This window comes from Phycodurus eques, chromosome 3, assembly GCF_024500275.1.
Source record: "Phycodurus eques isolate BA_2022a chromosome 3, UOR_Pequ_1.1, whole genome shotgun sequence".
Taxonomy (NCBI): Eukaryota; Metazoa; Chordata; class Actinopteri; order Syngnathiformes; family Syngnathidae; genus Phycodurus; species Phycodurus eques.
Genome location: NC_084527.1, coordinates 12,591,959 through 12,614,773, shown reverse-complemented (window position 1 = coordinate 12,614,773; position 22,815 = coordinate 12,591,959). Strand labels below are relative to the sequence as shown.

General features: G+C 40.7%; 2 protein-coding genes across 3 annotated transcripts; one reads left to right on the top strand and one right to left on the bottom strand.

Moving 5' to 3' along the window:
- The first annotated feature begins 1,070 nt into the window (after nucleotides 1-1,070).
- On the top strand, nucleotides 1,071-5,158 carry mcidas (multiciliate differentiation and DNA synthesis associated cell cycle protein). Its single transcript, XM_061671119.1, has 7 exons — nucleotides 1,071-1,169; nucleotides 1,246-1,312; nucleotides 1,417-1,487; nucleotides 1,917-1,977; nucleotides 2,875-3,092; nucleotides 3,386-3,490; nucleotides 4,742-5,158. The coding sequence occupies exons 1-7, from the start codon at nucleotides 1,071-1,073 to the stop codon at nucleotides 5,156-5,158; spliced, it is 1,038 nt and encodes a 345-aa protein (XP_061527103.1).
- Nucleotides 5,159-18,770: 13,612 nt separating this feature from the next.
- On the bottom strand, nucleotides 18,771-22,687 carry gpx8 (glutathione peroxidase 8 (putative)). Of its 2 annotated transcripts, XM_061673446.1 has the most exons (4): nucleotides 22,468-22,687; nucleotides 22,047-22,308; nucleotides 19,855-19,923; nucleotides 18,771-19,287 (listed from the first exon to the last, which is right to left on the bottom strand). In XM_061673446.1, exons 1-4 carry the CDS (start codon nucleotides 22,672-22,674, stop codon nucleotides 19,124-19,126), a joined length of 702 nt encoding a protein of 233 aa, XP_061529430.1. In that variant the 5' UTR covers nucleotides 22,675-22,687; the 3' UTR covers nucleotides 18,771-19,123. The 2 variants fall into 2 exon arrangements, with proteins under 2 accessions (XP_061529430.1, XP_061529431.1); XM_061673447.1 differs by lacking the exon at nucleotides 19,855-19,923.
- Nucleotides 22,688-22,815: the final 128 nt, after the last annotated feature.

The window sequence follows — 22,815 nt, the reverse complement described above, 5'->3', positions numbered from 1 at the left end:
AGGAGAGAAAGTTGTTGGGCTATGAATAAGAGTCAGTGGAATATTACATTTGTTAATTTTTTAAAATTTGACTAATATAAATCAAGTATACATCAAATAAACCACTACAGAGTGTTATAGGAGTGGTTAACAAATAAAAAAATAATTAAAAAAATGTTTTTAATTTTAATAAATGATTATTTTATGTCTTCACCAATTTCAAGGTACTATATAACTCGTCATATCGTTCCTTTGAAAAACCTCTTTTTATGATCGCCATTAAATAAATCATATTAAATGGTGCTTTTAATTTATCACGATTGTTACCTACATGCCAACAAATCTTAAATATAACAATTTTAGCAGAAAACACACTTTTAAAGCAGATGAAACCTATCCAAAAGTGGCGAAACGTCGTAAATCTTCGCGATAAAGGACACAAATACTACTTAAATGGAATGATTATTGTGTTCCCATGCATTGTCATTTGGCGTTGTAATCTTCCACGATGACCTGTGCGCCCACGGAGGCTCTTTATCTCGCTAATCCATAACGCGTGGCAGCTCGACCCGCTGACACAGGTGCATTCAGCGTGAAGGACTTCTCCTTTTTGTTTGTTTCCCCGCGGAAAGGCATTTGTCACGAGTGTGTTTGCAGCGCTGTCGTCTTTAATTGCCCTTTTCCTTTTCCACTTCGACTGGCCTTGAACTCGTCTTCTGCTCTTAAACGCGTAAAAAAAAACAAAAACGAACGGGACATAAGTGCAGCAGCACCAAATATCGAGGATAATCATGCTAAATTTGGTTGCTTGGTTTGCACCACGACCAAGTGAATATTCTGCCTGATGAGCTCTATAAATGACAATAAAATGATACTTATGTGGCGTTGCGTTTGGCACTAAGTGGAGGAGGTGGGCCGGGCTGACTCAACTTCTCACTCCAGCCCAGAAAGACCGTTAGTCCCCTTGCAGCTCAATCTCCGAGGACGCAATTTGGTGCCTGGAGACCGGAGCGAATGCGTCCATTTGATTGGGCGAGCAACATGAAGCGGCGCCACGAACCGGGAGAACGTGGCCTTTATATGAGCCCCAAATGGCTGCAAACACAAGCGGAGGGATGAAGACGCACGCCGAGAGAAGAAGCGTCTGCGGTGCCGCGTGTCGCACTGGCGTCCCACACCCTGTCGAAAAGGTATGGAATGCGCTGCTGCAAATGTGGCGCAAACAATGCGGATTAAAAACGATGCTATATTCCCAAACTGGTGCAGGCTAAAGCGCCCAGAAGCAGCAGTCCACTCACGGTCTATGTGGCGCTGCCCTGCAACATTGAGCAAGGTTGGCAAGGTGAACTTAACTTCTTTGCAAACACCACTTTGCCCTTTCCGAGCTCAAATAAAACAATGAATGACTCGTGGTTACACACTCTTATTTTTTTTAAGCCTTTCCAACAATTGCATGGGACGATTTAGAAGACTGCACCACAAGAGAGAGCGACTCACTCGGCTCACAGGTAAGAAGGAAATCTCAATTTTATAACCAATTCCCCCACCCCCCCCCCCCACCCCTCCTCCCCGTGGTTAATGACACGTTTTGCACCTATAGAAGAGGTAAAACAAAATCAGGTGTCAGATCTGCAGTTGCGCATCACTCCCAGCCTGTTAATGTTTGACAAACTGCGCCGGAATCCTGCCCAAATAGCGTTGTGTAAGTCAGGCTACCGCAAGAGATCTTTTGTCCTATTGTCCTGAACGCATCACACGCATCCTCTGAGCCATGATTGCTCGTGTGTCCGTAAAGCAACACTGTGCTCCTGCCTGGTGGTCCTGGTGGGACCCTCAGGTAGAAAGATGATGATTTCATGAGTTTTTTCTTGTCGCACATTTGAAACATGCATGTTCTTCATATGAAGTGTTTTTTTTCCCCCTCTCCCTCCCAACAGGTGAATGAATCTGATGGAGATGAGCGAGACTTTGGGGATTTTGCACTGGATTTTATGGCGGGTAAGCGCAAACGAACAAATGCAATTTTCTAGAAACTGCATGTGAATACCAAAAAAGCTAAACTGATGATCAACGGAAAGGTTGTGGACTTTATGAAATGTAAAATGTGTGACTTTGAAGTTGTAATTAATTGTAAGTTGGTCAGAAAATGTGGAATTTGAGGTAAATATATAAAATATCTCTTGAATTTGGGAATTCTATCGTGAAAATCTGGGAATTTTACTGTTAAAAGTGTGGAATTTTGGGACTGTGTAAATTATTGTAATGTGGAAAATAGTTCCCAAGATGTTCTGAATAAGTCAAACAGTGCGCGTGGCTTGAAGCAGTCAAGAAATGTGGAAGGAGGAGGTCAAGATTTAAAACATATTTTAAATTTGGGAATTTTATTCTGAGCATTTGTTAATGGGAGTAGTTCCCGAGGTAGCCTAAATGCATTGCATAGTTTAAAGTTCGTAACGGAAGAAGGCGGTAAATATGTAAGGTATCTCTTAAATTTGGAATTCTATTGTGCAAATTTGGGAGTTTCACAATTTTGGGAACGTGAGAATTTTTGTAAAGTGGAAAATAGTTCCCAAGATGTTCTGAATGAGGTGACCAGGAATTTGGGATGGGAGAGATGGGGAACTTTTTTCTTGAATGTCTCACTCACTCGAGTGGGTTTATTGGAGTTGAAAAATGTGGAATTCTGGGAAAACTGGTACATTTTGGAATGGGGAAAGTCCTTATTCAGGTTTGAATTGGTTGAAGGTCTAAGTGAAGTTAGAATTCTTTGAATTGGTGGAGAAACATGGACGGAGTAGAATGACAAATATCGGTGGAATAGCATATGTGTGAACACTCTAATTCAACCGTTGTCGGCTTTCACCGACAATTATTGTGACGCTGTTGTTCTGCCAGATTCTTCGGTCAATCTGGAGAGCGGCCTGTCCCCTGCAGAGCTGGTCCCCTTTCAGGGCTGCGTCATACCCCCCCTCACCCCTCAGCAGGTCTTCTCTCCAGAGGACGGCCTCACGCTTCCCAATTCTTCCTGCGCACATGCCCAGGATGGTGCACTTTGGACGGGCATCAGCATGTGTCAAGCCAGGATGGAATGTGCTATGGAAGTTAATCACGAGGTGAGTGGGCTCCAGTTGGTCCACCAGTTTGGACTGGTCTGTGTTAGCAGAGCTGTATTATGTCAGTATGCAAACGTCCAAGAAAATAATACTTTCAATTTGAGGCATTGAAGTGGTGTGGCCCAACGCGCTACATTATGTACTAAATCCCTGTAAACGCCCTATCAGTATGTGATAGGTGGACATTGGGAAACATGTTTAAGTCACACACCATTTGCGTGATCTTTAAGTGGACTCTGTGCAACATAGGACCATTTTATAATAATATCTGATGACACTGTGTTTTCCAGCAGGTGCCCGACACTTTGCACAGAAGACAAAGTGACCCGTCTGAAGAGAGGAACCTTCACCTGAGGCAGCTCGCATGCCGAGCAAAGCTTCTGGCCTCTGTCCTGGAGGTGAGTGAGATATGTCAGTAGAAACAACACAACAGTGAAACCCCGTTCATCACAAAGGGGTACGCTCCAATAGGTGAAAATCCATGATATAGAGACCAAATAAAAAACACACATTCACACACACACACACACATTTAAATGCATTCAAGCAAACTGTTTAAATGCATTGTAAACATTTGAAGCAACTTTTTGGCAAACCTAAAATGTACAGAAAATAATGTATGTATTGCAGTGTCAGTATACATTTATGTGCCTTTAACTACTGTACGTACCTTTCATTGTGTTTGTGTTTTACCATTCTCTCGGCGTTCACTAAACGATTGAAAAGTGCGTCGGCAACTGTGATTCTCCTTTCCCACATGCCAAGGCATTACAGATTTCCACGATACAGCTGTATTGCGGTTCATTGTTTGCTATTTTTGAGCGATTGTTTTTAAATGGGTTTTTACAATATACTTACTTGGTGTAATGCCCTCACATGTGGGAAAGGAGAGCCACAGTCGCCGATACACGTTTCAGGCCGTTACTGAAAAAGTAAGACAAAGCACGTAAACAGTTAGCACACACGCCCGCCGACGCTGCTGACGGCCGCAGCTCCCACCCAGACACTCACATGTAGACTCGCAGATGTCACATGCCACCCCACGAGGCCCCGCCCCTTAAAGGCACATGCATGTATACAGACACTACAATACAGTATTTACAGTATATTCTACACATTTTATGTTTGCATTTAGTTTTTTGTGTGTTCAAAAAGTGTATTTTATTTTTAAATGTGGTCTCTTTATAGCACAGACGTTCACCTATTGTGGGTGGGTCTGGAACATATCCCCCTGTAGATGCATTCCACAAACGTGGGTAATGTAGCAGGTCGCGGTAGGTACCCCGTAGGGGTGAAATTAATTTTAAATGCATTCCACATGGTAGTTATGGTTTCCATCAGAGGGCCATTATGATGTTGAAATGTTGTTTTGAGTTACGAGTGTGGTGATAGAATGAATTAAACTAGAATACCAAGGCACCAGTGTACTACTGTTCAATTTATGATAAGACGGGATTTTGGGAGAAAAAAATGAAATTTAAATAACAAATCCATTTCTCAAGAATCATGACGTAGACAATGATTCGCTTCAATGGGCCACAAAAAGCAATGTCCAGATCTGGCCCACGGGCCTTGAGTTTGTCACATTTGCTCTACATCATGGAGGAAGCATCATCTTTACATGTGGGTCTTCGTGTGTCCTTTATCAGAAACTAATGGCAGTCAGAGAGCCAGAAATCAGCGAACCGGCGAGGCCTCGCGAAGGTCAATCCATGAGTCCCTGCAAGAGGCAGCGACTGAACGACAGATGCGAGTCCTCCGACTCCGTGGAGGAGATGCTGAGAGACGTCAGCACGCGCTGCAATGCCGTGCTGCACGCCACAACCGGCGGGAGGGCGCCGCCACAGGACTCGGACACTGTCCCCATGTATGGGTCATTCCCGGGCCTGCAGACCTCCATATGCAAGGAAAGAAGCAACGAGGTGGAAGAGGACGTGTTGTCTTTCCGCACGTCTTTGAGAGAGCACAGCAGTATAAGGACACGTGTGTTCCCTCAAGGCCGGGCCTTCACCTCGGGCACCCGACAAGGAGGATACCGCTTCCGCTGGGTTCCCAACCACAGTTGAAAGCGGCAAAAAAAAAAAAAAAAAAAAGCACAACTGTAAAGGAAGTGTGGGTGGGCAAATAACGTTAATGCTTAACTTTTAATCTCCAGTGATATCGGTAAATGATTACATGATGTCTTCCTCAGGTAGCTTGAAAACTAATCAGTCACAGGACATAACACTGCCTTAGCATTTGTTTACATTGTGATGCTGTTTACATACCTCCAATTGTAATTATCTCAAGTCATTTTGTCAACATTTGCATTGCTTTTTGTTATTTTGCATTGCTTTTCTGTTATTTTGTGGTTCGGAGAATCCACTTGAACGCCGGATGGGATTTTATTGTGAAACAAGGGACTTAGAAATGTAAATAAATGATTTGCGTGCTAACTTTGCCTGTTTGAGCAGTAATACAAATGTAACCTGGTGACCTTCTCCGAGGAGAATTTGCTTCCTTTCCTTTTGTCTCTCAATCATCTACATTGACTGTGTGGTCTGAGAAAGACCACTGTGTCATGATGCATTGCGGTCGACATCCTTCTTTATGTCCTTATTTTTCACATTTTAACTTAGTGCACAAACAGCATGACCCCCTCCGCTTAAGCACAAGTGTAAAACCCAAGACCCACGGGCCAGATCCACGTCATTTTAGGTGGCCTGTGAACGCTTGCCACAATTTGATCCATCCATCCATTTACTGAGCCGCTTCTCCTCACTAGGGTCGCGGGCGTGCCGTAGCCTATCCCAGCTAACATCGAGCAGGAGGCGGGGTACACACTGAACGGGTTGCCAGCCAATCGCAGGGCACATACAAAAAACAACCATTCGCATTCACACCTACGGGCAATTTACAGTTGTCAATTAACCTACCATGCATGTTTTTGGGATGTGGGAGGAAACTGGAGTGCCCGGAGAAAACCCACGCAGGCACGGGGAAAACACAGGCCAGTCGGCCACCATGCCGCCACAATTTTAGTTAGGCATTATATAATTATAATCATCAAATGCAGGGGGGATTATTAGGGCTCCCACAAAAAAACATACATTGGTGCCTTGAGAAACGAATGACTTGACTTGTGCGTTTTTCGAGATAAGAACAATTCTTCAAAACAGAGGCTACAAGCAGTTTATTGTCATTCCCAGTTGAGATTTACGGTAAAACTTAACACACAACCGAAAATTCTACGTGTTTAACAACCACATGGCTTAGGTTTACACAAACAAATAATCAAAAACGCCATTGTCTCTTTGTTACAACCCTTTAAGCAAAGGATATTTGAACACAAACAATTGAGCAACGCACGTAGAAAGATATACATATAAAAATAAAAATAAATATAACAATACTCATAGCCAAATATTCTTTATCCTCTGTGACGAATGACTAATATTACTACGGTTTACTGAGGAGTGACCGTCTCCATGTATAGCTGTGTCTGTATTATACTGCCCCCCCTGCGACCAATGCACACCCACCAGAAGGAGCGGCACTATTTCCATTGACTTGAAGCAAAAAATGTGGCAAAAACTGTTTCATTTCATTCATTATATTCTATGTAATTATTTTAAGTACAGCTTTAACACGGGTCAGTTGTTACACTTGCAATTGCTCCAATCATGAACAAGTTAGGAATCACCTGATTCACCTTGCAGATGCTTAGTTTAGTCCTGAGTCCACATATGAAAAAGTAGTGCCATAAAGCAGACACAGCAAAACTGTGGAGGGAAAACATAATTTTGAGGTAAAGAGAGAGAAAAAAAACAACTTTATTTTTGCTCAAAATTTTCATGTGATTACATAGCCTGCTTTATAGTCAAACTCATCTAAGATATGTTGATTATGTGTCTGTTTAGCTATATTTCATTCAGATTGTTTGTGGTATTGTTTTAGCTGTTAGCTGTAAGCCAAGCTAGCAATACTACTAATGCAGACACGGACAGTTGTAACAAACCTGCCTGGGGTCAATTGTAACGTTTCTAAAATGCTACAACAAGCTAAATTGGACTGGATGCATGAGTACAAATTTGATTTTTATTTCAAAACAAATGGCCATGCAAACCAGCCACATTTGAGGAATGTGAAAAGCTCTTCAAGCCAAAAGCTTAGCTGCTGACTAAGCTTCAGCTCCAGTTATGAACCACGGCACTTTTCCAACAACACAAAAAGCCACAGTCTCGAATGTAGAAACACTGACTTGGCCGAATTTTAGGCCAACTGTTTTTGGACCCTTAATAAAAGCCAGACAACAGAACTCTCTTTAGCAAAAAGGAAAAGGAAACAAACAGCAATACTTACTTACACAACTGTCAAGATGGCATTGAAGTAGAGCAGAAGATGAAACCTGAGAAAATGAAATGGAAAATAAGATTCCCCCCAAATAATAAAAAAAAAACAACATAATGTTTGATTGTTGATCATAGCTAGTGCACAGAGGCACGTTTAGTACAGTTTTATTACTATGCATATTCATAGTTTAGCATAGTTTAAGTCATGTACTTTCAAAAAACACAGTATATATTATATATATATATATATATATATATATATATATATATATATATATATATATATATATATAGTATTTAACTTGTATCTCAAGGCAGCACTGTATTAGTTAAGTGCTTAGAAGTGTAAGTGCCACGCACTCTTGCCACAAACATTGTCTGTAAACAAACACGGTGCAGCTCAGCTTCTGGGTAACGGACATCGCGTTAAACTTTGTTAAGTCATTTGAAACGACTTCATGCAAACGTTAATATCAGTGCAGCGTGTGTGAGTGTGGGGGTGGTGGGGTGTGGTGGGTAGTCCCATCCAAAGGCAACTTCCGGCCTCTCCAGATGAATCTTAAGCAATAACAAATGCAATTGTGTTTTTTAGAGCATAACAAGTGACACTGTTCAAACTGTTACTGTTGCACTCATCTGCCTCCTACATTCCCTCAAAAGAAGAGAAACGATTTTTGTCGCACTTTGCTTTTGCATTTTGTTCTCTTACTGTAGCAATTGAAAAGTTAAATACAACTGAACTGTACTGACCAACGTGTGTGTACTGGATTAATAAACAAGTAAAAGCCACTGTAACACACACAGTTTGAACATTTAATTCAGCGATTCTTTACGTACCAATAGTGGTATGCGTACCAAATGTTGTGAAAAACTGTGATACAAACCCAATTCCAATGAAGTCGAGACATTGTGTTAAACATAAAGAAAAACAGAATACAATGATTTGCAAACCATGTTCAACCTATATTTAATTGAATACACTACAAAGACAGGATATTTAATGTTCAAACTGACAAACTTTATTGTTTTAGTAAATAATCATTAACTTAGAATTTTATGGCTGCAACACGTTCCAAAAAAGCTGGGACAGGTGGCAAAAAAGACTGAGAAAGTTGAGGAATGCTCATCAAACACCTGTTTGGAACATCCCACAGGTGAACAGGCTAATTGGAAACAGGTGGGTGCCATGATTGGATATAAAAGGAGCTTCCCTGAATTGCTCAGCCATTCACTATCAAAGATGGGGCGAGGTTCACCTCTTTGTGAACAAGTGCGTGAGAAAATAGTCGAACAGTTTAAGGACAATGTTCCTCAACATACAATTGCAAGGAATTTAGGGATTTCATCATCTACGGTCCATAATATCATCAAAAGGTTCTGGAGAAATCACTGCATGTAAGCGGCAAGGCCGAAAACCAACATTGAATGCCGTGACCTTCGATCCCTCAGGCAGCACTGCATCAAAAACCGACATAAATGTGAAAAGGATATCACTACATGGGCTCAGGAACACTTCAGAAAACCAATGTCAGTAAATACAATTTGGCGCTACATCCGTAAGTGCAACTTGAAACTGCAACGCAAAAGCCATCAACAACACGCAGAAACGCCGCCGGCTTCTCTGGCCCGGAGCTCATCTAAGATAGACTGATGCAAAGTGGAAAAGTGTTCTGTGGTCCGACGAGTCCACATTTCAAATTGTTTTTAGAAATTGTGGACGTCGTGTCCTCCCGGCCAAAGAGGAAAAGAACCATCCGGACAGTTATGGACGCAAAGTTCAAAAGCCAGCATCTGTGATGGTATGGGGCTGAGTTAGTGCCAGTGGCATGGGTAATTTACACATCTGTAAGGGCACCATTAACGCTGAAAGGTACATACAGGTTTTGGAGAAACATATGCTGCCATCCAAGCAACGTCTTTTTCATGGACGCCCCTGCTTATTTCAGAAAGACAATGTCAAACCACATTCTGCACGTGTTACAACAGCGTGGCTTCATAGTAAAAGAGTGCGGGTACCAGTCTCCCATTGAAAATGTGTGGTGCATTATGAAGCGTAAAATACGACAACGGAGACCCCGGACTGTTGAACAGCTGAAGCTGTACATCAAGCAAGAATGGGAACGAATTCCACCTACAAAGCTTCAACAATTAGTGTCCTCAGTTCCCAAATGTTTATTGAATATTGTTAAAAGAAAAGGTGATGTAACACAGTGGTAAAAATGTCCCTGTCCCAGCTTTTTTGGAACGTGTTGCAGTCATAAAATTCAAAGTAAATGATTATTTGCTAAAAACAATAAAGTTTATCAGTTTGAACATTAAATATCTTGTCTTTGTAGTGTATTTAATTAAATATAGGTCGTACATGATTTGCAAATCATTGTATTCTGTTTTTATTTATGTTTAACACAACGTCCCAACTTCATTGGAATTGGGGTTGTAGTTCATTCATCAAAATATTTTAAATGTTCCTCCATTTTCCAAATCCTTATCAAGAACTTTAAATAAATGAACTCGTCTTAATTAATGTGACCTTTGGGAATCCCTCTGATGGCGTTTTACACACGACACAGTGTGTCAACGTGGGGTGGACAATGTCGGACCTCAGGTCAGGCACCTGTTTAAACTTCCCCCAACTGAGATTGTTTGCTTTAGGTCAGTGAAGGCAGCGCCGCAGCCCCTCGGCTACGCTCAAGTCACATTTTACAATGTAGCCGTCCGTGACACCCGTCAGCCTCAACGATGATGAGATGCTGACCCTGAGAGCGTTGTGACCTCAATGGGAAAGAATAATATAATTGCAATATAGTTTGAGACCTTTAATGTTTTGTGGATTAAGATTCTGAAAGAAAAAAATGGCAATGGTTGTTGTTTATCTTCCAACATCCCTCCATCCATTTTCTATAGCACTTCTTTTCTGAATGGGGAGGGAACTGTAGCCTATCTCAGCTGACTTTGAGTAACACAAACAACCATTCACACCTATGTACAATTTAGGCTTCAATGAATTAACATAACATTTTGGAATGTCAGAGGACCACACAGTACTTTTTTGGGGGGAATCGTGGCATATGATACCTCGATCCTATGGGATAAATCAATATTGTTTGCATAAAAAATAAAATAAAATTAAAAAAATAATGTGCAGGCCCATTATTCATTATTTAGAATGCTTTATAATGAATCCATAAATTCCCTCATTGGCTTAACAAAGCATATCTATAGCTAACTATTAAATATTCGCTAATTTTTCTCAATTGTTTGTCACACGGATCTACCTACCTACCTACCTACCTACCTACCCACCTACCGTGTCTACAGTCGCTCTCTCATTCTGTCTATCACTCTGTCTATTATCTTTTTTTCCACCTACCTACAGTCACAATATTAGGTACACTAGCACATTCTGATGAGCCCCAACACAAGATCTGCATGAAAAATTCAGCCATTGCAAAGAAAATGAAGCTCAGTTTTAATTGCCACTGTCAGAGAGGTATTATAGTATTATAGTAATTATCGTAATTTAACAATGTAGAAATGACCTGTTGATATCGTGTCATTTTTTTCTATCAAGTAGCACACATCAAAACTGAACATTTGTAATGTCAGAATGTTTGATATACAGTTGTACCCAATATTGTGGCTCTAGATAGGATGTATGGGCCTCAGAACAACAAGTAATTTGCATTTTAACTATCTAGAGCAGGGGTGTCAAACTCATTTTAGTTTGCGGGCCACGTTCACCCCAATTAAATCTCAAGTGGGCCGGACCACAATATTTGTGGCTTAAAAATCCATAAATAACAACTATTAAAAAATATCCCTATTGTTTTGGTGCAAATAATTGCAAGTAACTTCGGGCAATATTCACATTTATTCATTATTATCTTGTTGCAAATTTTGTTGCAAATCATGAGGAGTCTGAAATTTTTAATCGAACATTATTCCAACAGTATTATGAATCAGTGAGTGTGCACCATTCAGCTATGCATCCTTTGTAAATGTATACATAAAAATTGAAGTTGTGGCAGTACATGTGCATCGAAAAAAAGAAAAAAAAAAGGTTGCGACAAACCTATCGCTTTTTAAGTGAAGCTTTTGACTGAAATTTTGTCATATTCAATGTCTTAAAACATTTCTACACGAGGTATTTATTTTCACAGAATTTTAGTGTGAACATGGCACACCATTTTATATTTGTCTGCTCCTGAAACTTGGCATCGTTTGGCCTTCGCAAGTGCCTCAATGCCACTTAAGTGTTGCCAGTGCACCCTCCAGTGGACAATATTAACAACAAAAGTAACTTTGATTGAAAAATAGCAGTGAACGTGTTCTCCATCCCCACGGGCCGGGTTGGACCCCCTGACGGGACGATTCTGGGCCGCGGGCCGTATGTTCGACACCGCTAGAATTCTCGAATTTGGCGCAGCTTGTCAGTGAAAAGCGGGAAGGTTCGAGCCGCGTGCACGGTCCACTTTAATGACCGCAAACGTATATGCGTTTGTCACGGACAGCAGGTCGTGCAGTGCGGCCAGAGGGGACGGGCTTTGTTTAGGCACATTTGGCCGCTTGAAGCTAACCCCAAACGGCGGGAAGGGGGAAAGTAAAATCTACTCACACAATTGGTTTCCAAGGAGACTCAAAGCAAACTCGTGAGGGAGTGTGCGAAGCAGCTTGAGTTCCGCGGGAAGCAATGACAGGAGAAAAGAAGGCCATCCAGTCATGCAGCAGACCTGGGAAAGGATCACATTGAGTACAATTAGAATTCAATCCCAAAAAAAAATAATGAAAATAAACATGATGATGTAATGCTTACCAATTCAATTTTACTTTTATGTTTTACTATATTACTATTGATCAATTACAGTATAGTGATTTAAATGACTTAAATCATCATAATAATTAGCAAACACAAACACACTCATACAAATCATAAAAAATGCGTTAAATATGATCATCATTGCGAATTCTAAAATTTACAGTATCAGCCAACAAAGGATATTGCATGGATAATTATAGATGTAAAAATAAAATGCTATTCACTTATTAAAATATATTGTATTATATTAGTATTTATACATTGGATTGCAGTATGATTATTTAAGCATTCATAAAATGTGATCAATAATGATAATAATAATCAATACACATATACAGTATATTTATAAATACTAGTCTTTCAGTGCAGTACAAAGGTTGATTAATAACATGTTATATTTTATCATATTAATATTTATAAATTGTTTTATATTGTGATTATTAAAAATGACAAGTACAATCAATAATAATCAGTGAATACACAAATAGACAAAATATGACATGACAAATTAGTATTAGAAATGAACGAAAATATGTATTCAAATGCATTTAAATTTCGTATTCATTTTATCTAATTAAAACACTTAAATAATTGTCTTATTCATTCATTGTAAATAATACAAAATATTAGGACAAGCCGAAAGACAGAGTAAAATGAACACTTTGACCACATACACATTAATTTAGAATAATTTGTTAAATAAATGGTTAATTATAAATGAATCATAAAATGATCGTATTATATATGTCCGTCAAAAATCAAATGTGACCGCAGAGAACAAAAGTTTCCTCATTCATGCCCTGATTAAAAATTCTGTCAGGATATTTAAATTGGACTCCACAGTCAAATGTCAGTTGCGTCCTGCGCCACACCTGGCCTACAAACAGTTACTGAGTCTGTGACCTTACAAATCCTGCACTTGAAGCTGCAGGCTCAGTTTTTCTTAATTGAGGCACACACTTGGGGGGGAAAAGTGCTCGTGCGCGCCGCGGGCGAGCACATATGGAGGTGGCAGGTGGCAGGAGCGCGCACCCACTCCCGCCTTACAGCCAACTTAGCGCCACGGAAGCCGCGCCACTGAGGCTTCCTGGTGGCACAATCCGAAGCTATTGTTCGACCATAATGACTGGTTATTTCACCTCGTGCATACCATACTAATACATGTGTACACTACAGAAATATGCACAAATAAGTAAAAAAAATAAATAAAAAAATGTATATATACATAAATAGCGGTTATAATTGGTTTTTAGCGAGGTTATTTAAATAATGTGGCTATAAAAAATATGAAAATATATAGACATTTTAATATTAGATATGATGTTATATTAATTCAAATAATGTGCACTTACAATAACAGTTACAAATTGTTTTAGTATGACTAGGTAAATAACTAAAAAAAAAAGCCATAAAAAATAGATAATTCAAAGACACAAAATACTAAAATTTAGTTAACAAATTTTTTGATGTAATACCTTAAATTCACTGATCTGACTTTGCATGAAAGTACAATGCCCATATAAATTCCTTTTGAATTCACATTTGCTACTAGTGATCTGAAGGAAATTGCAGTTCATGGCAATATTATTATATCATGCATTATATATAAATTGTAAATATTTCACTCTTAAGAAATTCTTTTCGAAATGAGCGGCAGTAAAAATTCTCATCTCGAACACTTATCTGCCCTTTCCTGCAAACAAAGGCCCCCTCTTCAAAAAAAAAAAAAAAAAGAAAATGGTGTGTGCAAACTTTCAACTGACATCAAACTGGCCTTCAACTGACAGTTACTGTTTTTTCTTTAACTGTTGTGTCCATGTGTTACTAGTGGAAACCAAGACGCGGAGGGAACCCGAGCAGGAGAGGGCGCACTTATTTAAACACACACACACACAAAGAGAGAGAGGGGGGAAAAAACTGGCAATCACAAAGCACCGAGTTGCTTCCCGCTGCATTGTCCGCCTGGGAGGGGAGTGTGGGGGTGGGGGTGGGGTGGGGGGTGGGATGTTACTATTTAGGAGCTCGGGGTGTCCTGGAGAGGTAACACAACACATAACACACAACAGGGACAGAGGCAGAGGGTGGCGGCCATCCTCCTCGACCAGGCTAAGATGATGTGCTTATAGGAAACGACGAGGAGTCTGGAAGACAGGTAAAGACTTTTAATGGGTGAGCGATTTAAATATGGGGAGACTAGTGCAAGACTATTTTCTTTTACTGGAGTCCCGTGGAGGAGATTATAAAAATACTTCTTGATAGACTATATTAATATAGGTTTATAAATATCAATATATTAAGAAGCAATATCAAATAAAATCAAAAGTTCTAAAAAAAATTGGATGAAATGAAAGACTTTAAAAAGGTGAAATTAAGTTAATCCTTTAGCAAATTGAAAAGAAAATGCAAAGAATGTCTTTAAACAACTGTTATACACAGCTTTAAAAAATAGGCCTACAAGTGACATGAATTTTTATTAGCAGCAGATAAATAATGTATTGGCTGTAAAAATGAATGTAAACAGGACAAGTTCTGCATGACAGTTTGCAAGTTGAAAGTTATGTGCAGATTTTAATAGTGTAGTCAGGAAGTACAACTTAAATACATAGTCCAGCAAAAGTTGCATTATAAGAGATGCTACTGAGATTTTTTTTTCCAACAAACGTTCTTTGCATGTGCTGGACACTATTAAATACATCAGCGAACATTGCTTTCGGCAGTGCTTCGTCTCTTCCCAGATCCTGCATAGTGCTTGTAAAACATTTGTTTACAATTCTGCCCCTATAGCCTCAAGAACATGAGAAGGGCAATATTTGTTTTTAAGCAAGGAAATATGAATGACAATGATCTGTTACCAAATTGTGTTTCTCCTTGTATACAAGACTGTTAATTTTCTACATTTGCTGTGCATGTGCAGGGTAAGAACAGAAGAATAATGCAGCCAGACGTGGCAAGAAAAAGGAGAAACCATCATTTCCAGGTAACAATTCAAATCAAATCAGATAAAGCAAAATGGTTGTGTTGGCTCACTTTTTTTTTTTTCTCCACGTGAGCTGGTGGTGACAGTGTGGCAGTGTCCTGCTGCAGGCTGTCGTTTGATTGACAGCTGTCAGTTGCACTCCTCACTGCTGCCGACACACACACACACACACACACACACACACACACACACACACACGACTTGTGACTGGTTAGGAGGCAGTGTAATGTTAGCTGGTGTTTCTTGTCCAGCTCACACCGCACTGCTGCCTGAAAAGTTACACTTGTAAACAAAATGCCAGCTGTGTGCTGCTCGAGAGTTTTTTCCCCTAATGGTGCCTTGAGATATGATTGACCCAACTTAGGAGTTTTTCGAGATAAGAGCTATCGTTCGAACGAATTTTATTTATTTATTTTTTACTTGAGCTCACTTTGCAACAAGCTGCAGTTTGGCAGATAGAAACAATTCTTCCAAAAGGGGCTTTGAATTGTTTATTGATGCTCCCAGTTTAAATTTAGAGAGAGGGAGAGAGAGAGAGAAAGAAGAGAATTACACCATGTGTGTTTGAAACAACCACAGAACTTTGCCTTCAGAAAATCCGCTAGCTTAATGCTAACACGCAATGCAAAATGCCATAGATGGGCTAATGAATAGCATCAATGAGGCAGTGTTACAACTCTCTACACACATGAAGACAATCGGGCTGTTGTTGCGCCGACAGCAGTCCCTTGCGAGTGTTTTGACTTTGTATTGGTGTGTTCGATTGTTTGTTCCGTTCAGTCAATGGCTTAAATGGAATCGGCGACCGTGGCTCCCCTCGCCTACATGTGAGAGCATCGCATTACCTTGAGTGCTCCACTACTTTTTCATTTTACTCGAGCGGTGGGGTATCCAAAGCTTGTTTGTATACTTCAAATGATGGCAAACAAAAACCAACGAATCGATAGCTTGTAACTCGATAAAACTGCCTTCTCTTGGATTGGGATGGTTAGTTGTACAGTAATCCCGTGCATATTTGTGGTTCACTATTCACAAATGAATCTATTCGCGTTTTATTCTGTCGAACACGGTTGTGAAAATGCTTAAAATCCTAAGCGGTGAGTACTGAGAGTGTTTCCCCTGTTGTCACGACTGTGGATGGTTGTGAGGCAGTGTCTTGTTAGCTGGTTTGTTGTTGTGTGCCAGCTTACCTGCGACTGCCCAACGACTGTCCAAGCAAACTGCAAACACACACACACACACACACACACACACACACAGAGGACTGCAATTAGAGAGCGTGTGATTTTGTAACCGTGGCAAAAACCTTTTGACTGTGAAGTGGCGTAAGTACATGGATGTGTATTACTCTTTTTCTTTAATGAAATAGGCTGACTCAGTTTTATGCAAGGAAGCAGCTGTAGCCCAATATACTTTTGGGCCAACGGCCGGTCCTGCTTTGTTGTCCTGTTGTCCTGCGTTGCGACCCGAAATTAGGATTCACAGGCTCTTGTCATCTAGTCCACAGGTGTATGCAGAGTGTGAAAAAAGGGAGCATTTCATACACTACACTATGTATGCGGCAAACAGCCACATCACTAAACAAACAAAACAAACTGTTTCATGACAGTGGTGCGGAAGTGCAGAACAGCTCGCTCACAGACACGTTTTAAGAAATAAGCAAATAAAAAACAAAAATGATACGGGTGTTTTGATTTCACACTTGATGGGTGGGTAGGCACTCCAGAGACCCAACTATTTGTATACAAACCATTAAAGTAAATTTTCTAGACTACTGTGTCCATTTTAAGAAAGTAAATACAGCAGGGTGTCAGCCATCAAATATTTTTATAACACATTATCTTGTTTAAGGCGGCACGGTGGACGACTGGTTAGAGCGTCAGCCTCACAGTTCTGAGGACCCGGGTTCAATCCCCGGCCCCGCCTGTGTGGAGTTTGCATGTTCTCCCCGTGCCTGCGTGGGTTTTCTCCGGGAACTCCGGTTTCCTCCCACATCCCAAAAACATGCATTAATTGTAGACTCTAAATTGCCCGTAGGTGTGACTGTGAGTGCAAATGGTTGTTTGTTTGTATGTGCCCTGCGATTGGCTGGCAACCAGTTCAGGGTGTACCCCGCCTCCTGCCCGATGACAGCTGGGATAGGCTCCAGCACCCCCGCCACCCGAGTGAGGATAAGCGGATCAGAAAATGGATGGATGGATGGCTTCAAAAGGCAGGGCCTGGTCTGGTGAGTGACGTGGGCGTCAGCAAATGAGAGTGTAGGGTTGGCTGGCCGTCATCTGGCTAACCTGTTAGCCTGTCTGTGTGTTGAGTCACTTGGCATGAGTTGTCCATCGGCAGCTTGTGTATGAATGCGTTTATTACAGTTTGATTTTCTTACCATTTGTTCACTAAAGCAACTGAAAGTGCAAACTAGCAATGGTAGGGTATGTTAAATTAGCGAAGATCGATTCGTTACCTTATGTCGGTGATCAAAACCGCTTTGCGGTAGACATATTGCACTTTATTGTCCTTGTCAAGTGGGAAATGATCCCATATTTCAGACATTCTCTGTCTTTGACGGACCCTTTCCTCCTGGCTTGTCGCCATCGTGCCAACTTATTTCTACAGAGTGCTGTTTGACTGCAGTAACATTAGTCCATTGATCGTCGCAGTCCTAAAACACGGTAAACTCTATGCCATGGGCAAGATTACTGACATACAGAATGCCTTGAGTTAGACCACCAGTTTATGCTTCCAACTTCGTGAGGAACCGAAGGCCATTAAATGTGCAACCGGTGCACAAAGCAAGGACCATAAAGGCATGCTTGGTGGAGTTTAGTGCAGAAAAGCTTGAGACCTCAACCACATCTGCAATGAACTACAATATAAGAAAACTGTGAGCCAAGCTCCTTATGTTCTTCCATTTCGACTTCCTAGATTGGCCAGGTGTCATAATACTTTTGTCTATATCGTATGAGTTTACCTTTTCTAATTTTGTTTTGGTCACCACCTTGCTAAATTAGGCCCTACCGTTTTGGATGATTTATTTAGTTAATTACCTCACATTCTACTGCTAAGACAACAGTTAAGAGTCAAATCACATCGCCTTCATTTTGGGAAGTGTGTTGGCATAAATGTGACTCACGGTGCAAGTGGTTGTCCATCCAGTCCAGTCGCTAACTTATCGTCATGACTTAACTTTGACAAAACAATCTTAGGGTGATAGAAAACATTGGAAATTATGTAGTTAGATCTTTAAATCTAAACATTTCAAGTGTAAATACAGTACAAGACTTTGAAATGTTTACACGAATAGCTTACCTGATGACCTTACCCAATTCAGTAGACAATGCTGAAAGAAATCATAGATGTGAATCATCATTATTATGCTGTTTTAATTTGCGGCTATTGACTCATGATTTTTAGTGGTAAATGTTTGCAACACTGCAACTGATAACTTACCTGAGGGATTCCTCCACCTGATAAATTGTTCTATATCAATAATACTATGTAGAATATACTGTACAAGTCACAGATTATTTTGCATCAATGTAGAAATACATTTTAATAAAAAAAAAAAACATTGAGTGAGATGTTTCAGATAAGAGCATGGACATAACCAAGTGTACCACTTCAGTGGTTTAACATCCATCAGGTTGAGGAAAATTCATGTTTGGCATTTTTTTTTCTTCATCCAATCTAATGGCCTTGCACACACACACACGAATACACACATTCATTGTCCCGAGCCACACATTGCCTCCATTGGCTAAAACAGAATCTTTGATAATCCCACTGTTTGGAGTCATGGTTCAACCACGCACAATGTAGCCTAACATTTCAGTCCTGCAAGTTCTGGTCGTCATGGCACAGGACAGAGTTAGGCAGTGTGTCCAATCAGTAAGGCTAAAAAAAAAAAACGCCATTATAGCTCCGCTCGCTTTTTCAGGATGATCTCTCGCACCATCGCTGCCACCTCTTGGCGAATGCTCTCCATGGGCTCTTCGGCTCGCCAAAAGCGCACCACTTGGCCCTCTGGATTCACGAGAAACTTCCAAAAGTTCCACTTGGGAACTTTCTGCACAGAATCTGAAAAATCAAAAACGTCTTGTAAAAGATTAAAAGGAGCCGTCCAAACAACACTTGGTTTACGACGGTCGGCACATACTCTTCAGGGTTACAGATGGTGTGCATTGGCGTGAGCATCTATGGTCATGCGGCGCAAGGAGGTGTGCTGACTGTTTTTCATCTGATTGTTTTATATTTATGGCCAGAACTGTCTTTCATCTGTCTGTCTGTTTGTCCATTTGACTATCATTTCTTAAGTCAGGTGTTATTTCAGGGACAGTCTGAAATCATAGCTTTCCTCACACAATTGAAAAACGGTTCAGAATCTATCTACTGAATCTACATTCTGCTAAACTTCTGTCCATCACAGACAACTCAGAAGATCCACTGCACAGCAGGCAGAGGAGAGAGAAACAAAAATAAAATCAATCAGAGGTTTTTCTAGCCCATTTATTGGGGTGAAAAAGAACTCCTAAAATTTGAGATTTTTTTTTTTTTTTAAACTGTTATTTTTAAACCTAGAAACATTTAAAACAATGCAGTATTTAGTTGTAACGTAATATTTTTTATAACAAAAATACAGCACACCTTGCCTCAAAAATGGTTTGTTCCACCCAGTTCTTCCAACCTCCCCCGACTGGGCTCCAAGTGCGCTCCCTGTACAGAGCAATACGCTGCATTCCAGTGATCTGGTTAAGCAACTGGCTGAAACCAGGATATGTAGCACATTTCTTAACTTCCACCACTCAATACCAACACAATTACCATGACCAGCCCAGTCCTCATTTTTGCTGCACTTAATTGTAGGTCACTGTTTATGTTGACAAGTAGGAGTTACCTGATATTTTTTTCAAGCTAGGAAAGATTGAGGTGGTCAGACAGTAAGTCTACCACTGTCCACTGTTTGTATTGCATTTAGAAGGTCGATGTTGTATCACGCGCTTGTGATAATATTACAACCAAGGTGCTACTGAACAGTTGGAATCCCATTAGCATTAGACTTCGCCGATTTGTTCGGGCTGATCGGTATCGACCGATATTTAGCATTTTATCCTGATCGGCTTTAATGTCATAATTCGCCGATCCGATCAATGACGTCATTAATAGGCTCCGCAAAAGAGATCCGCGTCGCCGCGTGCACAGTATATTTGTATCCAAAAGCTAGTTTATTTTTAGCCTTGTCGCGTGTCTTTTGACGTAGGACTGTAAATATCTGACGGCCAAAGAAGTTATTTACAAAAAAACTTCGGCGGTGCGGGACAAACACGTCGGAGACAGGCAACACGTAATGCCCAGATCAGACTACGAGACAAATTTGCTCTTTCATGATTGCACTGTCAGACTACTGCAATAAAATCTTGTATTCCGATACCACCGCATCCCATTTTTTACGATCATTGGGCTTTATATTGTCAACTCAAATGCGACCGGGTACACTCGTTACCGTGGCGACGACAACAAGAGTGGATCGTGCCGACTCTATTATAAAAACAAAATGGGGAAAAACGTGTGTTGGTGGACACAAGAGAGGACGTTCGTTTAAGGCTTGCTTGAGGTATGTTCACGTACCTTTAATACGGTACGGCTCACAAGCACGTAAAATGTTATGTAGCCTGGCAAGCTAGCGGTAGCATGAAGGGTTGGACGTAAACATGCTGCCGTTCTATCGAAGCATGCTCTAAAGTTTCAGTGTGGGTGAAGTAATTTAAATAAAAATACAATAATTTAATTACAGTAAGTTAGCACCCATTGTTTCTGTCATGTAATGTTGGTTTGACCTGACTGATTAGAATACACGATCTGACTAGAGTAGTGATTTCCAACCTTTATGGAGCCACGGAACATATTTTACGATTGAAAAATCTCATGGCACACCAACAAACAAAAATGTCACAAAAAGTGGGTACATTAATTCCTGTATTTACTTCCTGTCATCTAATAGAAGACCATTGATTTGTTCTGTCTGTCACTATGCCTCACTGGCGAAAATAGAGGAAAGAAGATACATTATTTAAAATTTCCGCGGACAAATTTATTTTTGAGCAATTAAGTATACAAGTATATACAGTAAATGAACAAGTCATTCCTTCGTCTTGTGATCGGATCAGTGATTGTTTTTTTAAAACTCGCTGATCGGCCCCAAAACTCCTGATCGTGTAAAGCCTAATTAGCATTATTACTAATTTTAGTACACATAGAGAGAGAGAGAGAAAGAGGGAAGAACAAAGGGAGGAGTTCATATATTAGTATTCACAAAACTCAAAATTCTATGAATGTGTTTTACATGTTGTTCATTGCATTTCAAATAAATGTCCTAAAAAAATAAGTCCAAGGTCCATTTTTGGTACTCACTGTCTATGTAGAGGCGCTGCTGTATGAAAAAAAAGTTGTCTTCCCCAGAAATTGAGGTTACAATATGTTTCTCCTACGTTTCCAAAACATTCCTCTTTGCCGTGGCTCAACATTTAAATAACCTTTAACAGATTTGACAGTAGCACCACAGTGTAGTGCTCATCTTTCATTAATGTAGGTATGAAATGATGTAAACATTTTAAATACAGAGAACTTTATCTTGCCTGCATTAAGTACGTTTGCCTTCAGGGACAGTCTGACATTATAGCTTTCCTCACACAACAGTCTATCTGTCTTAACTATACTGCATAGTTATCTACTTAATCAATAGTGGAAATGTAGTCAAGTGCTCATTTTAACCATATTTTGCTTATTCAGGTAAGTTAAAACAAACAGCCCTCGGCGTGGTGCGTTCGTGTGCTCCTTACCTGTGAGGAATTTGAAAGCCGGTTCGGGCTCGGAGCCCATTATTTTGATCTTGCCGAAGAAGGGGAATGTGACCCCGTAGGTGGACTTGGCGAACGCCTCGATGTAACTGCTGGTTCCGGTCTCGGTGTCGCCGAATTGTCCGCAGGGGAAGGCCAGGACGTTGAAGTGAGACGTGCCCAGCTCCCTGTGGACCTCCTGGAGGGACCGGTAAGCCGCCTCCGTCTGCTCGCTGTGGCTCGCCACGTTGACAACCAGAGAAGCCTGCGTGGAGGGCAAAGTTTTTGAGCACTCTTTAAAAAAACAAAACAAAAACAAGAAAAGACACATTGAACACGACTTGAACCAAACTAGAGTAAAAAGTTCTGCTTGGGTGTGTTCTCGGTCGTATTCCTTTAAATCCTGCCGATGATGTGGACTTACTTTTCCTCGGTACTTCTCCAGAGAAAGCGTCCTCCCTTTTGCGTCTTTTACCTCGAACGAATAAAAGTCCGCCGGCTTTTGGGGCTTCAGCAGCTGCGTCTGGAGCAGGAACAAGCAGCCCACGCCGACCGTCATGCTCAACAGAACCGTCAACTTCTTCACTTTGGGCCCCGAGGACTTGACGGGATAGCCCCCTAAGGCCTCCATCTTGGAGGGGGGAAAGAAGGAAACCCGAGGGAAATACTAACAACCATGTGCGGGCACCCTTTCACAATAAATCCGGAAGTAGATGTTTAAGACCATTACAAAGGCACTTTGGAAATAATTAAAACAATAAAAGCATGAATC